This window comes from Macaca thibetana, chromosome 10 (assembly GCF_024542745.1).
Source record: "Macaca thibetana thibetana isolate TM-01 chromosome 10, ASM2454274v1, whole genome shotgun sequence".
Classification (NCBI taxonomy): Eukaryota; Metazoa; Chordata; class Mammalia; order Primates; family Cercopithecidae; genus Macaca; species Macaca thibetana.
This window is the reverse complement of record NC_065587.1, coordinates 63,034,108-63,050,490: the sequence shown is the minus strand read 5'-3', so window position 1 is coordinate 63,050,490 and position 16,383 is coordinate 63,034,108. Positions and strand designations below refer to the sequence as shown.

At 55.4% G+C, this 16,383-nt stretch overlaps 2 protein-coding genes across 6 annotated transcripts in view; one reads left to right on the top strand and one right to left on the bottom strand.

The window, feature by feature from the left end:
* Positions 1-16,086, bottom strand: part of SOGA1 (suppressor of glucose, autophagy associated 1) — a 90,040-nt gene extending 73,954 nt beyond the window's left edge. Inside the window, exon 1 of the mRNA XM_050806989.1 lies at positions 15,206-16,086. Coding sequence (XP_050662946.1) covers positions 15,206-15,892 — 687 coding nt within the window. The 5' untranslated portion in view covers positions 15,893-16,086. The remainder of the gene's footprint in view (positions 1-15,205) is intronic.
* MANBAL (mannosidase beta like) overlaps positions 1-16,383 on the top strand; it is a 634,273-nt gene that overhangs the window by 173,775 nt on the left and 444,115 nt on the right. The gene's annotated exons all lie outside the window — the stretch shown is intronic.

Sequence of the window (16,383 nt, the reverse complement as noted above, 5' to 3'; positions counted from 1 at the left end):
CCATCTCTACAAAAAAATTTAAAAATTAGCCAGGCATGGTGGTGCACACCTGTAGCCTCAGATACTCAGGAGCCTGCAACAGGAGGATCACTTGAGTTTGGGAGGTTGAGGCTGCAATAAGTAAGGATTGCGCCACTACACTCCAGCCTAAGTGACACAGAGAGAGTCTGACCCCCCCCAAAAAAAAAAAATTGAATATAGCTTCTGTCCTGCCCAGTCCACAACTCCAGGTCAGCTGCAAAGAGTTAGGAAGACAGAAGTTCAAGACCAGCCTTGGCAACGCAGTGAGTCTCCGTCTCTACAAAAAAATAAAAAATTTTAAAAATGTAGCTGGGCATGTGCCTGTAATCCCTAGGACTCAGGAGGCTGAGGCAGGAGGATCACTTGAGCCCAGGAGTTCCAGGCTGCTGTGAGCCATGACTGCACCACTGCACTCCAGGCTGGGTGACAGAGTGAGACCCCTGTCTCTAAAAATAAAAGAGGGAGAGCCTGGGCAGATCAGAACTAGTCTCAGATCTCTATGCCACCCAAGGAGGGTAGGCAGGGTCTGTCTGCACAGGGAACCTCCTGCTCACCCACCCACTCCCTGCCCACAAAGTGCATCTCTGTCCACCCCCTGCCAAACCATGAACTCAGCCTGCAGGAAGCAGCCTCTCAGAGGCAAACCTGCTCCCCTCGATGGACTGATTCCCAAGAATCCTGGGAGAATTGTCCAGGAAGAGCCTCTTGGTCCCGGCTGGGCCAGATGGCCAAACATGAGCTCACACTACTGCTAATAATAGCAAGATCTTGCACAGCAGCAGAGGGCTTCACCATTTACAAAGACATTCCAGCTGAATCATCCCACAGATCCTCATTGAAACCCCCCCAGTGAGGAGAGACAGGAACCATCATCCATGTTCTACAGATGAAGAACTTCAGAGAAGCACTGGGAAGGTGGGTCATGCCCAAGCACATGCAAACGGGCAGGGGGAGGGGGTGAGACCTCCAATCAGGACTCAAACTCCAACCACTGACTTCAAGATCTTTCTTTGGAACCAGAACTCAGGGAGTCCATGAACTTGGAATATCACATCTTTCTTTTGAGTGACCTCTAAGTAAAATGTAGCATTTCCTTCTATTCTGGGCCTATAAACAAACCATCATTATATAAGTAATACCTGTGACTTTGCCACTAAAAAAAAAAATCACAGATATTTTCATATCATATAACAGTTGCTGCAAAAATGTCAAAATATTATTTACATTCATCAGTAGTTTGAAATTATGCTAGTTAGATCTGTCATCAGAATTTATGAGTTAATAAGCACATATATTACTATGTTGTAATTTAAAAATACTTTAATAACTGTATTTCAATAGAGTTGGTTTCCTTTTTTTTTTTTTTTTTTTTGAGTTTTGCTCTCGTTGCCCAGGCTGGGGTCCAGTGGCGCGATCTCAGCTCACCACAATCTTTGCCTCTGGAGTTCACGCGATTCTCCTACCTCAGCCTCCTAAGTAGCTGGGATTACAAACATGCGCCACCAAGCTCAGCTAATTTTTGTATTTTTAGTAGAGACGGGGTTTTGCCATGTTATCCAGTCTGGTCTTGAACTCCTGACCTCAGGTGATCCACCCGCCTCGGCCTCCCAAAGTGCTGGGATTACAGGCGTGAGCCATCGCACCCAGCCAAAATAAGATATAACTTTAAATGTTTAAAATGACATATAGACAGGAGAAGCAGAGCTCCGCTTTCAAATCACACTTTTTACTTATTTATTTTATTTTTTGAGACGGGGTCTCACTGTGTCACCCAGGCTGGAGCACAGTGACTTGATCACAGCTCACTGCAGCCTTGACCTCTTGGGCTAAAGTGATCCTCTTACTTCAGCCTCCTGAGCAGCTGGGACTACAGGCACACACCACCATACCTAGCTGAATTTTGTATTTTCTGTAAAGAGGGGGTCTTGCTTTATTGCCCAGGCTGATAAATCACATATAAGTGTTCTAAGAAAGATTATTTTCTATGAGAAACCCACACAGATATAAAATGATTTCACCTTTGTACACTGAGGACAGCAGGGGGAAGTTTAGATTTGGGGCCACTGGAACCTTCGCACGTGGCTCCAGATGCACGGCTATGATGGAATTGGCCTGCAGCAGCTGGGGAGCTGTGGGGCTGGAGATGAAAGTGACCGAACACCTGGACCCTCTGCAGAAACACAGCAAGTGGCAGCGTGTGGTCTGAATCCAGCAGCAGCTCCCAGCTGGGAGGACGGGGAGAACCAAGGGGACATGAGGTTCCTGAAGGCAGGAGCAGGTTGCCTCTTGCAGCCACCAAGGAAGAGACTTCCAGAGCGGAAGTCCCTCAGCTACCTCCCACCCAAGAGTCAGCCCCTGGTGTCCCTGGGGAACTCTGATATGACCCCTACAGACCACATTCTAGAAACCCTAGATATGCCAAGGCTGGCTCAGGGGCGGAAGCTGCAATCTGAGCCCACCTAGCTGCCATGGGACTCTGTACTGCCTGGGCCTCCTACTCCACACCTGTTTCCCACCTCAAAAGCCACCTCCAGCAGAGCGCGGTGGCTCACACCTGTAATCCCAGCACTTTGGGAGGCCAAGACGGGCAGATTACTTGAGGTCAGGACTTTGAGACCAGCCTGGCCAACACGGTGAAACCCTGTCTCTACAAAAATACAAAAAATTAGCCGGGGGTGGTGGTGCACACCTGTAATCCCAGCTGCTCCGGAGGCTGAGGCAGGAGAATCGCTTGAACCCAGGAGGTGGAGGTTGCAGTGAGCCGAGATGGCACCACTATACTCCAGCCAGGACAACAGAATGAGACTGTATCTGACAAAAAAAAAAAAGAAAAAAGCCACCTCCACCAAGAAGCCTCCCTGACTGCCCCAGGGCAGAGCCCTTTTGTTTGAACAATTACTGAGTACCTATGGTGGGCCAGACCCATCACCAAATTATTGGATTTAATCCTTATGATGGGCACTCTGCTCCCAACTAATTTGTACAGTGAGTGATTTTTTCTAAAACCATGTTTAAAATGTGGTTAAAACTGTTTAAAATTCTCCAATGATCACCAAAACCTGGGAACCACCCAAATGTCCCTCAGCTGGTGAATGATAAACTGTGGTACGTCCACGCAATAGAATACTACTCAGCGATGAAAAGGAAAGAACTGCTGACACCTGCAACATGGAGGAAGCTCACATGCAGGAAGCTTAGGGAAGGAAGCCAGACTGAGTATGCTACACACTGTATGAGTCGATTTTTGACACTCTGGAAAAGGCAAGGCTATAGAGACAGAAAACAGTCCCAGTGGTAGTCAGGGTCTGAAACCGAAAGAGGAACTGACCTCACAGGGCGAAATTTGGGGTGTGAAGGAACTGTTCTGTATCTTGGTTGTGGTGGTGGCTGCAGAACTGGATGCATTTGCCAAAATTCATTTTATTGTATATATTTGTACAACTGTATATATTGTATATATATGCCCAGTACACCTGACCTAAAACCCCAAAAAGCAAAAAGCAAAGCAAAACAAAACCTCCAGTGACTTTTTATCACACACAAAAGAAAACCCAAATCCCATCATAGGGCATACAGGCGCTGTCTGGCCTGAGTCCTGTTCACTTCTCCATCTTCATCTCCCTCGACTCCTCCTCTCACTGGCAACACAGCAGCCACTTGGGTCTTAGGCAACCAGCAACTGCCTCACCTGTCCCACCCCAAAGCCTTTGGCCTTGCAGTTTCCTCTGCCTGGATTTCCCTGCCCCCATCTCTGCACTGCTGGCTTGTCTTCTGCCTCAAGTCTCCACTGAACTGCCACCTCCTCTGAGAAGCCTTCCATGCTCCTCTAGTCCCATTATGTCCATCTTAACCCCTTGTTTCTTTCTTGGCATGTATCACAGGTTTATTTGTGATATTCATCGTTTTGTCTGTTTGCCTGCAGAATGTCAGTCTCTACCACTAGGATGTGATGTCAGGAGGACAGAGCCCAGCACAGTGCCTGGGACACACCGAACAGCTCAATAAAGAGGTGCTGAATGAATACACAGGCCCTCAGAGGGGAGAAGAATCCCCCTGTTCTACTTCCCTACAGAAAACCACTTCTAGTCCGCGATCCTGTGTCTGAATCTAATTCCTTGATTTCTGTGAAGCTAATGCCCACGGGTGCTTCGGACCCCAGTGGCAGGGCTCAAATCCCAGCCCAGCAACACCCAGGCCACAGCCCTGCCAGATTCCAAACCTTACCCAAATGTACCACCTCCTCCCCAGGTTCCAGGGGCCCAACAAGCCCTCTGACGGGCAGACCAACCCAAAAGAATGACAGAGCTGAGCTGAGAGGCCCGGAACCCTCGCTCTGCACGGCAGCAACCACACTATAGAGGAACGGAAGCCTCCGCCTGGCCCGCCTGCTCCCACATTGCCCTGGCCACCACGGTCCCTCCCTCAGGCCGAGGCCTGGGCTGCCTCCCATCTGCCACCCTGGCTCTGGGCCACTCGTCTCCTGCCCGGGCCCAGGCCACTCACCCCAGCCCCGGAAGGGCTGCTTTGCGGAGTGGGCCGGCAGTGGCCACAGGGGCGGCATGCCAGCCCCACCCAAGAGGCCAGGGCAGCCATCTGCCATCCCTTCTGCCAGTCCCCCAGGAGTCTGTCAAGGCTCCAGATGAGATCATCGCACTTGGACCCCAAAAAAGGGTATGCAAAAAACTCCACAGAGCTCCACTTCTCAGCTCAAATGCAAACACTCTGGGCACAGCAGCAGGGGAGGAAACCCAAAGACTCCATCCCTTCATACCCAGGGACACAGAGGCCTCGAGAAGGACAGGGGACAATCCCACAGTCCCTGGAGGGGATAGCACTGAGCGGGCGGGCGGGCTCTGGGCACCTGTCTCCCATCCCAGAGCTCAATCTAGCTTAGCATCCTTGGAAAGAAGCTGGGGTCCAGTTTTTGGGGAGTTGCATCAAAGGTCCTGATGAGACTGGGCGTGGTGGCTCACACCTGTAATCCCAGCACTTTGGGAGACTGAGGCGGGTGGATCACCTGAGGTCAGGAGTTCAAGCCCAGCCTGGCCAACATGGTGAAACCCCATCTCTACTAAAAATGCAAAAATTAGCCGGGCGTGGCAGCACATACCTGTAATCCCAGCTACTTGGGAGGCTGGGGCAGGAGAATCGCTTGAACCCAGGAGACAGAGGTTGCAGTGAGCCAAGATCACACCACTGCACTCCAGCCTGGGCGACAGATAAGACTTCATCTCCAGTTAAAAAAAAAAAAAAAAAAAAAAAAAAAAGTCCCAGGGAAAGAAGGCCAGTACACCCAGCCCAGCATTGCTGTGCCACAAAACTTCCCCACTCCAGCCGACACGGAGACTGCTTGGCCCTGGAGACCCACCGCATCCTACTCCTCTGGTTAGGAATAACGAGGGAAGACTGGGGCCTGGACCCGCCTCTCCACTGCCAAGAAATAAGAGGAGATGCTCCCTGGGCACTCCCCCTCCCCGCCAGGCAGCGCACATTCTCTCACTGCAGTCCAAGCAATCCCCGATGGGAGAGGAACCTCAGAGAGGTCAAGTACGTTGCCCAAGGCCACACACAGTTAAGTGGCACAGCCAGGATTCAGGTCCAGTTGGAGCTCCTGTAAGCTGGACCAGACAGTCTTATAATGAACAATGGTGACGATAACAATAGCTAACATTGACAAGTGTTTAATGTGTTCCAGACACCGGACTGAGACAGAAAGGCCATTATCTCTTGCTCAGTGATGAACCTTAGAGGCAGGCGCTATGACTATCTTATCCCCATTTCACAGGTGAGCAAACGGAGGCCCAGGAAGATGAGGTCTATGCAGCCAATCAGGAGTGAGCCTCCCAGATCTGTCTGGTACAGCTCTGCATAGGAGACTACAGATGCTCTATCAGGGAGGGGTGTGTGTGTGTGTATGTGGTGGTTGTTGTTGGTAAGGAGATGCCCAGAGACCACTGCCCACCAAGGCCACATCTGGCTTGTCATTGTTGTCACTGTCCCATTCAAGGCCTTACCTGGCAGAGCAGGGACATATCCACAGGCCCTACGGCCTCTGGGACATTCATGTCAGGAAGCGCCTGACAGTTTCCTTCCATCCTTTCCATGTGAACAGGAAGGAAGGCAGCATCTGGACCTGGATGTGTTTAAAACATCCCCCAAACACCTTCTGGGTTGTAGCGAAATCTCTAACTCAGAGCAGGGGTCTGAGGTCTTTAGGGATAGAAGGCAAAGCTCCAAAGATAGTGGCCTAAGACCACACAGCCTGAAGCTCCAGGACACCCCAGCACTTTACACACCTGCCATTCCCCCTGCCTGGCATCCTGGAGAGAAGCACAAGACCCCAGTCTTGCCTCTTGCCACTTACAGGCTGCATGACCTCTAACTAGCCCCCTAACCTCTCTGGGCCTCAGTTTCTCCCTTTGTAAAAGGAAGGAGCTAAACACCCTGGAAGGTCCCTGCCCTCATGCAGGGCAAGGTGGGGCGGTGGTGGCATGAAACCTGTCATTACCCCATTAATAATCTAATCACCATCATGGTAAATGCTCCAAAGGAAGCTCCAGGGAACTCCAAGGTGTCCGACACAGGAGCCTGGCCTGGGGAGTTGCTGCTGGGGCTGAGTGCTCTAAGGTGGAGGAAGAAACTAAGGGAAAGAGCCAGGAACTGCAAGCACAAAGGCCAGGTGGCAAGAGCACGGGACAGAGGCTGGGGTGTGTCCCGCATGCACCTGTAGAGCTTGGGCTGGGCAGGGGTGGGCGAGGCTGCGGGAGGCAGGACCACACAGGTTGCTCCACCATGAGGCAGGGTCGAGGAGAGGCTGGTGCAACCGACTCAAGCCCAGAAGATCCAAAGCAGGCCTGGGCCCCAACCAGAGTAAAGATGTTCAGCTAACCCAGCCTAGCTAGGGAACCCCAGACTTTTTTCCATAGAGGCTGAGCTTTTCCTTGTGGCTCAGGCGATGAGAGATGATTCACCTCCATTTGAGAATGAGGGGCCCCCAAAGGTGTCCTTCCATTAGCAAATGTGTATCACCAGTTACTAAGCTGGTGGCACTAGCCTGGGTCATTCAGGGAAGAGTGACACAATGCCGTAGGGGAGGGGAGGGGGGACACAGACAGGGAGATATGTTTGGGGGTACCCAAAATGCAGTGCAGCTCTGTGCATACCACTCCGACTGATGCCCCAAGCCAACACCCACGGGGGGACACCCAGAGCCAAGCACAGCCCCTGCTGTCAAGGACCCAGCTTAACCTGGGGTCACCGGGGTCACACCAGGGCCAGATAGAACAGGCAAGCGCTTGGCTGTTGGGTCCTTCCGAGGAGCCAGACCTCGCTAATGGGACCCGTACATGCACTCTTTCTCTTATGGAACCCTCACGGCAACATGCGCAGCAAGGACATCCACATCCCCATTCTACAGATGAGGAGACTGAGGCTCAGAAAGGGAAAGCTCAGAAAGGAAAAGGCAGAGCTGGGATTCGAGCCCAGTCAGCTTGGCTCCAGATCACAGTGCTCTCTCCCAACCACCCTGGACCTCAGAGAAGGAAGGGCTGGCCTGCTGCTCCCACCCGCTCCGACCCCCTGCTGCGCCCCACTGCCGCAAAGCAGGCAGATGCAGTGCTGACGGAGGCCTCCAGTGATGCCAGGGTCAGCCTGGCATGGAGCACCCCAGCTCCAAGTTCCTTCCGGCACCAAGGGGAGTGAACGTGACCACGGATGAGGTCATGCATGTGGGGACTAGGGGAATGACCTCAGTGAAAAACTTGGCTGCTGGGCAGGCCCTTGCCTTGAACTTAGCTGCGCCCCTCCCCTGGGGGACTCTCTCTCTGTCCGGAGGCTATGCAGGACATGGGGCCTCCTCTCCTCCTCTGTGCCAGGATGGTGCTAGGGGCACAGAACACCTGAGCTCTCAACCTCCCAAGCGCCCCACTAGAAACGATCACATCCCATTTTACAGGAGGAACACGGAGGCTTGAGGAGGGACCATGCAGGGACAGCATGCACAGGGAGAAGGTGACACAGTGAAGTTTGGCTCCAGACTTGACTCCAGAGATGGAGTTTGCCCCTGAGACCACACAGCGTTGCTCTCCTCTCCGGCAGGGCAGGCCTCAGGCCCAGGGCTGCAGACACATAAAAGGAGGTGGCTGCAGGTTTGCTGCCACAAGACCCCTCCCAGCAAGGTGCTCGCACGGCTTCGGCCTGGCATTCAGTGCCCATCCCAAGCCGGCCCAACTCCCCTTCCCAGACTCTCCTCAACCCTGCCAGCTCCCACCACTCCCTCCAGCTTTTCTGTTTCAAGCCTGTGGTCCACCTCCAGGCCCTGCCTACTGCCTTTCACTTAATTGCACACATATTTATTGAGCTCCTACAACGTGGCAGGCACTGTTCTAAGAGCTGGGCACAGAGACAGCCACTTGAGGCTAACTCCCCAGCTCCAAGGACACCTCCTTCTCCAGGAAGCCTGCCAAGCCCCTTCTCTGAGCTCCCATACCTCCTCTAGCCACCTCTACCCTGGCCTCCATCATTCCCCAGCCAGAACTGGGCACCCTTTACAGATGGGAGTGGCATGGCCCTCCGCAGCCCCCAGCAAGGGAACAGGGGGAGATAGGGCCAGCAGGAAATTCCAAGGAGATTAGAAGGGAGTTGCCCCCGGGCAGTGTTTCTTCTGTGGGCAGCCTGACAATCAGTCCACTTCACTCGGCCCCACTGGCCCTGGGCATCAGGGACCTGGGGGACTTCAGTGCAGCTTCTTCTGACTTCAAGACCTACTAGCCCCCAACCACCCACCACCCAGGATCCCAGGACCCCCAGCTCCAGAAGGTTACAAAGTTAAGCCCCTGGCCACACTCCTCAGTGTTCCCAGCAGCCTTGTGGAAGGAAGCCTAGTGAGCCACTAAAAACAGTTTAGTTTGTACACATTAGCTCCAGGGAGACACAGACCAGGATTTCCTGTTTCTGTGTGTGGATGAAATGTCACAGCCCGCGTGTGTGTGTGTGTGTGTGTGTGTGTGTGTGTAGGTTCCCTGGTTTGAGAGCCTCTGGCTCCTGTTGGCAAATGCTACATGCCTAATGTTTGCATGCCAGACTGTGCCGTGTCCCTGCTGATGTGCATGTGACTGTGTGTGCTATCTGTGTGTAAATGTCTGCGTGGGAGTCCCCTTGGTGGGTGTCTGTAAGCCTCGGGTAAGTGTGCAAGTCTCTGCTGCTCTCTTTGTGGAAGAGGCAGGGGAGGTACCTGGGTGGTGAGCTTGTGCCTGGGCCAGCCTGGCAAGCGTAGATGTGTCGACTTCCGTGGTGTGTGTGTATAATGTCTGCGTGGGTTTGTATCCCCGCCTTCATGTGTACTTCTGATGAGTCTGAGTGTGTCTGCAGGATGTCAGTCTCTGGGGCATATCCGGGTGTGTCTGGGGGTGTAAGACGTGTATATGAGGATGTGTTTCTGACCTGGGGGTTGCAACAGGGTCTCAGCCTCCATTGTGTCTGTGTGGTGATGCGTGGGTGTGATGGAACGGGAGTTGTGTAGCTGCTTGGGTGTGTGCACTTCTCTGAGTGAGCATCCTCTCTAATATGTCTGGAAGCGTGCTTCCGAAAGCATCCAACACCAGCGAGTCACTGGATGGGTCTGTGAGACATGTGCCAGTGGTTGTGTGTCTCTGAGCTTGAGCTGTGAATACATATATGTGCATTTGTATATACAAGAGAGAGTGTGCCCAGGGACACAGGCTCGGCCCCTGGGAGGCTGAGGCTGGGCCTCAGGATAGGGAGCAGCCAAGAGTTTTGCTGACTGTGGTAACCTTGTCTCCTCCACCCAGTGACAGACTGGAGTCCTCCCCTGTAGCTCCTGGGAGCCGAGAAGAGAAGAGCTACATGCAGAAGCCTACTACGTGGTCACTGAGTCCAGACACCCAGCACAGGGCCTGGTACCCCGGACCCACTGGGGAAATATGTGTTGAATGAATGAATGAATGCCTGGAGAAACAGACAAGGGAACGGCAATGACTGGGAAGGACACTAACATTCACTGTGCACTCTATCTGCATCCTCACACTGAAAAGGGTCCTCACGGCCCCGGGTGGGCATGCTTGTCCCCCATGTTACAGAAGAAGGAACAATCTCACACGTGTGCACACACAAACGTCCTCCACTAACCCCCACCTCCCCCAGGCTCCGGGCCCCCAGCATGCCTTAGCCTAGAGCCTGGCCCATGACAGGATTCCTCTCACCAACCTGTGTCCCAGCCTAGACACGCTAGTTAGCAACCAAAAGCTCACTGCTCTGGTCACACTGCAGAAAGAACAGGCCCAGAGTTAGACCAACCTGGTTGGAATCCTGGTTATGTAACTTAGAGCCTCCATTTACTGATCTGTAAAATGGCAAGCGGGGATGGATTAGGTGCTTCCTCCAGGCCCTTCTGAGCTGACACCTAGACTGGCTGCACTTCAAACACTCACATCTAGAATCACCCAGGAGGGAGCCCACACACACGGCAGGGAAGGTGATCACACCTTCCCATCCTCCCTGGGGCAGCTACTGATGTATCAACATTCTAAAACTAAGGAAATCCACCCTCCTGCATTCTCCCAGTTCCTCCAAGAATGCAGACACAGACCTCCTGTCTGCCCATTGGCTATGAATAACAACAATTCCTCAGGTGACTTGGGATTTCACTGCTAGCAAAATGTTTTCTTGTCTATTCATACTTCCCTGATTCCTGATGACAATCATATGAGATTGTCCGGGCAGGTTCCATCACCTTTACTTATTTTTTTTTTAAGACAGAGTTTCACTCTGTTTCCCAGGCTACAGTGCAGTGGCGCGATCTCAGCTCACTGCAACCTCCGCCTCCCACGGTCAAGTGATTCTCCTGCCTCAGCCTCCTGAGTAGCTGGGATTACAGGCGCGTGCCACCACGCCTGGGTAATTGTTGTATTTTTAGTAGAGATGGGGTTTCACCATGTTGGCCAGCCTGGTTTTGAGCTCCTGACCTCAGATGATCCGCTCGCCTCGGCCTCCCAAAATGCTGGCATTACAGGCATGAGTCACCGCGCCAGGCCCCATCACCTTTATTATATAGATGAGAAAAAAAGCAGCTCAGAGAAGCCAGGTAACTTGCCCATGGCCACACAGTAAATGGGAGAGTCAGGTTTCAAAGTCAGGTCTTCAGGCTCCAACTCTCAGACTCCTCCATCCACACCCAGTGGGTTCCTACATGTCCTGGTCACATGGTACATGCTTAACGGTTAGTGGTGATGAAAGGCTGGAAGACCTCAGATCACCGGGTCTTTGAAGGTCACAGGTGACGTGTCTGCTCTGCAGCTAAAGCTGCATCTTAGCATCCTGGAACCTCAGTAGTTAATAACCTTCAGACTTCCTTGGCTAGAAGGGACCCAAGGTCAGGCAGCTCAGCTGCAGCCACCACATCAATCTCCCTCTGAACCCTCCTCAAGCAATCATTCCACAAACCCTCTGTCTTTATCCAAGCATGAAAGGTCATCTGGCCTCTTTCTGAATAATTAAAGTGACAGTAAGCTCACTACCTTCTCTGTAGAAGCTCCTTCTATCTTCTCACTGGGAGACAGCTGCCCAATTTATGCTTTCCTCACTTGGGCCCCAGAGCAGGCCACACCAGACTGGAGATCACGCAAGAGTCCTTCCCAGTAGACAGTTCCCAGTGACCCCTACAAGGGGGAGGTAAGCCTGAGCAGGGCCATCCACCAGACGTGGTGGGACCTCCTTCAACTCTGCTCCTGCAGGGGACATTCTGGGGATTTGGAGTCCTTTCCCTTGTACTCAGTTTCCGCATCTTAGAGGCAAAGTAGTCCAGAAAGGCAGAAAACACATCGAGTCTAACAAGCCTGTAATCCCAGCACTTTGGGAGGCCGAGACGGGCGGATCACGAGGTCAGGAGATCGAGACCATCCTGGCTAACACGGTGAAACCCCGTCTCTACTGAAAAATACAAAAAACTAGCCGGGCAAGGTGGCGGGCGCCTGTAGTCCCAGCTACTCGGGAGGCTGAGGCCGGAGAATGGTGTAAACCCGGGAGGCGGAGCTTGCGGTGAGCGGGGATCCTGCCACTGCACTCCAGCCTGGGCGACAGAGACTCCGTCTCAAAAAAAAAAAAAAAAAACAAGTCTAACACATGCTGCCGGGCGCGGTGGCTCACGCCTGTAATCCCAGCACTTTGGGAGGCCAGGGAGGTAGATCACCTGAGGTCCAGAGTTCAAGACCAGCCTGACCAACATGGAGAAACCCCATCTCTACTAAAAATACAAAATTAGCCAGGCGTGGTGGCACGTGCCTGTAATCCCAGCTACTCCGGAGGCTGAGGCAGGAGAAAGGCTTAAACCCAGGAGGCGGAGGTTGCTGTGAGCCGAGAGTGCACCATTGCACTCTAGCCTGGGCAACAAGAGTGAAATTCCATCTCAAAAAAAAAAAAGAGTCTAACACACGCTTACTCCAAGCCCTGGCAGCCTAGATTCCCGGCTCTGGGACCCGGAGCAAGTCTCTTCCCCACTCTGGCCACAGTTTTCCCATCTGTGGAATAAACAAAACAACACCTCCAGTAATAACCCCTCTGTGGTCCACGTTCAATCTCTGGATTTTGACCCTGCCTCTGTGAGGCTGGCGGCTGGGATACACAGATATCCAGACAAGTTAAGGGGCTAACCCAAATGTATACACAGTGAGAAGTGGCATGGGCTGGCCTTGCTCTCCTCTCTCACCCACACTCCTTCCCCTCTCTGGCCTCAGCGCTGTTCTTGAACTCAACAAGCTCTTTCCAATTTCCCTCAGCCTGAAATCTTCTTACCTCAGCCCCCACCTTTGTGTGCTCCTGGCAAACTGTCCCCTTCACCCTCATTATGATCTGCGTTGTGATTTCTTGTATGACTATTGTTTAATTCCGGTCTCCCCCAAAGCTCTACGAAAACAGACACCTCACCCTCTCTCGTCCACGGCTGTATCCCAGATCTGTGCTGGCACACAGCAGGTTCTAAATAAACAGCGGGCGAATGAACCAAGGAGGGGCCGGGAGAAAGAGCCCAGCCTGCTTTAGGCGATGAAGAGGATCTATTCTGCCCTCACAGAACCCACAAGAGAACAGGCTGGGTGCACATGGAAACGTGTCCCATGCCACTGACAAGAGCAGTGATCGGAGGCTTACTACATACCAGGTGCTCTAATGGCATTTGCAGGCATCAGCTCATTTAACCCTTGAGGTTGGAAAGCGTGTTACTGTCCCATTTTTACAAATGAGAAATCTAAGGTCCAGGGCTGTTAAGTAACTTGCCAAAGATCAGGCAGTCAGGAAGCGACAGACCCCAGACCCAACAGCAGCACGAAGCCTGAGCCACTGAATGAAGAGTGGAAATTATGGCTCCATGCTGGCCCAGATGTGGGATGTCCCCAGCTGGGCCCTGGCCCCTGTGAGATCCCGGGCTCAACCCCCAGCCTCCTGGGATTGTTTTCCCCTTTAAACAGTCATGGGTGCCTCAAATGGACTTTGGGTCGGAGCCTGATGACTTCCTGGGACGGAGAGGAGCCCATGGGGATGGGTGCCTAGGAGCCCTGAAGCAAAGCTCTGCAACCCATCCCCCCCTCACCAGAGTGAGTAGCAGGAACTGGAAGGCAGGGGTGAGGAGCTCAGAGTTTCGGTTAACGCCAATTCAGGCAGCACTCACTGGAAGCAGCTCAGAGCACCAAGAGGGCAGGAGCAAAAGACCCTTGTCCTGGCTGGTCGCCTCCCTCTTCCTCCTCACCTTCCACTTGCCCTCTCCTTACCACCAGCTTCTGAAGACTCTAAGAGCCGACTGAACTCCCAGTTGCCAACACCGAACCGGGCCCTTGGGAAGACATCCTCCCATTTAACAGATGAGGAGACTGAGGCCTGGCTTGGGGAACGGTGTCTCTTGATTCAGAGAGACCTTGTCCTTCCACACTACAAGCATTTACAGAACTCAAGCTGGAGAGCAGATCCCGGGGAAAATGGGGAGACAGAGACACAGTTGAGCAAGACACCAACACTCTAATGAGGGAGAAGCCCATTTGGCCAGAATAGCCACAAGGAAAAGTTAAAAGCTAAGTGCTGCAGGGCAGACATAAATCAGCAGCATGCTGTGAGCGCCACAGCCAGGGGCACTCTGGGTGTTGTGCCAGGCCATTCACTGTCAAGAGTCGGCAACATTTCAGCCTCCTCCAAAACCGTGCCCAGCCAGCGGCAGGAGAGCTCAGGAAGCTTCTAGCCTCCCAGGGAGAGGTCAACACGTGCAAGCTGGGCTGTCCCTAAAGTTGCCACAGCACCAGGAAGCGCGCAGATGGAGCCTGGCCGGCACCCAGTAGGTGCTCACATCCACTGAAAAAGCAAAGCCTGCTGTCCGGGGGAAGCCCTGGGGTCCCCACATGGCCACAGGGAAGGCCCCTTCCAGGTGGGCAGCTACCCTCCTCTCACTGGGAACATGGAAAGGCACTGGCCACGAGGGGCCAGTGGAGCTGCTGTGTGCACAAGGTCTGCCCCAGGGAGGGCAAAACACAGCCCTGGGATTTAGGAAGCTGCCTCTGAACCGGTTCTCCCACGACATCATCCTCCAGGCTGTGGGACCGTTAGGCTGGGCGGAAGTGGACTCCAGCCAAGGGGATGTTCCCAGATGTCATGCTTTCAAACTGGACCCGCCCAGAAAGGCAGGCAGAGACAGGCCTGCGCCCGGGAAAGCCCTGGGTAACGACTCAGGGTGGCATTCAGGCCTCTCCTGGGCAGGGGATGGCCACAGGCTTCCCTGGCGGCGGTGCCCACCAATCTTGTCCCAGGAAGGAGAGCCTGGGTGTGGAGGTTCTGGGCAGCTGAAGGCAGAGATTCATCCCTTCCCTGCCTACCCACCCCTTCCCTGCCTACCCACCCCCAGCCCAGCAACGCCCCCCAGAACGCTCCAAAGCTGTTTTCTCAAGTCCCCGCTCCCAGGTTAGGGCCCTGTGGCCAGTTCCAAGGTCTTTTTCAGGAGCATGCTTCCCAAATAAAGTTGAGGCGGTGGGGAATGAGGGAGCCCCAGATCCACCTCAGAGTGGTCCCCAGAGGGCTTGGGCCTCTTTCTCCGGATTCTTCAGTGGGAAGGAGGGCCGGCTGGTGCCTCAGGCCCGCGGGACTGTGACAGCCGGTGCCCCCCGCGGTCCCCCTTTTCCCCGGGCGCCCCCACCTTGAGATAGTCGTTCTCCGAGCGCAGCTCCTCCAGCTCCCGCACCAAACCGCCGGGCCCGCAGTCCAGCATCTCCTCGGTGAGGTCGGAGAAGGCGAGCGAGGCGCTGAGCGGCAGGCGGCTGCTGCCCACCGACGACGCAGCCACCGACGGCTCGTCCGGGGAGGCGGGCGGCCGCGGGGGCTGCTGCGCCGAAGGCGCCGCCTGGGCCGGCTGCCCTGTGCGGACCCCCGCCGGGCCTCCGGCCGCGGACTCGGCGTCGCTGCTCAGCGCCAGCTCCAGGCCCAGCAGGCGCGCTTCCTCCGACGCGCAGTCCGACACCTCCGAGCTGCTATCCGTGAGGCTGGGAGGTGGCGGTGGCGGTCGCGGCCCCGCACCCGGCCGCGGACGGCCCTTGGCACGGACCCCGGTGCGGACCCCAGCCACCCGCGCCCCCGCGCCCCGTGCCCCGGGCGCCACCGCGCGCCCCTTCTTGTCCGGCCGTGCGGAGGACGCGGCGCTGCAGGCGACGGCTGCGCCCGGGCCTGGGCCGCGGCGGCCCTTAGCCAGCGACCAGCCGGCCACGTCTTTGGGCCGGGCCGGCGACGGCGCGCGGTGGCTCTTTTTCCTCTCCGGGGCGGGCGCGGGTGCGGGCGCGGGCTGGGGACCGCAGCCCCGGACCGGGGGCTCGGTCGCCGGCGCCTCCATCGCGGCCTCCCTCGGCCTCAGCGAGCTGCGCGCATGGCCCAGGCCCGCCCGGCCTCGACGTCCCTGGGGAGGGACCCGGCGCGGCTCCGGCCGCTCGGGCTGCGGCTGCTCTCGGCCCACCTCGGCCCCGACACCGCGTCTCCGCCCCAAGCCCCGCCGCGCGGTCTCTCCGCTGCTCTGGGCTCGGAGAGTGCGGCCCGACCGCCTCCAGGCGCCCCGGCTCCGGCTGCGGCTCCGCCCGGCGCCCGCCCCCTCGGCCTCGCCGCGCCCCCGGAGCGCGCCCGGGCCCCCGCCGCCCGCACGCCGATCGCTCCCTCGGGCTCCGAGTCCGGCTGCGGCCCGGGCCCCGGCTCCGCCCGGCGCGGCCCGCCCCCCGCGCAGCCCCGCCAGCTCCCCGCCCCGCCGCCTCGGCTCGGGGGCGCGCGGTTCCGCGAACAAAAGGCGGACGCGGCGAGAGCGGCAGGGAGGGACGCAAGCAGGGAGCGAGGGAG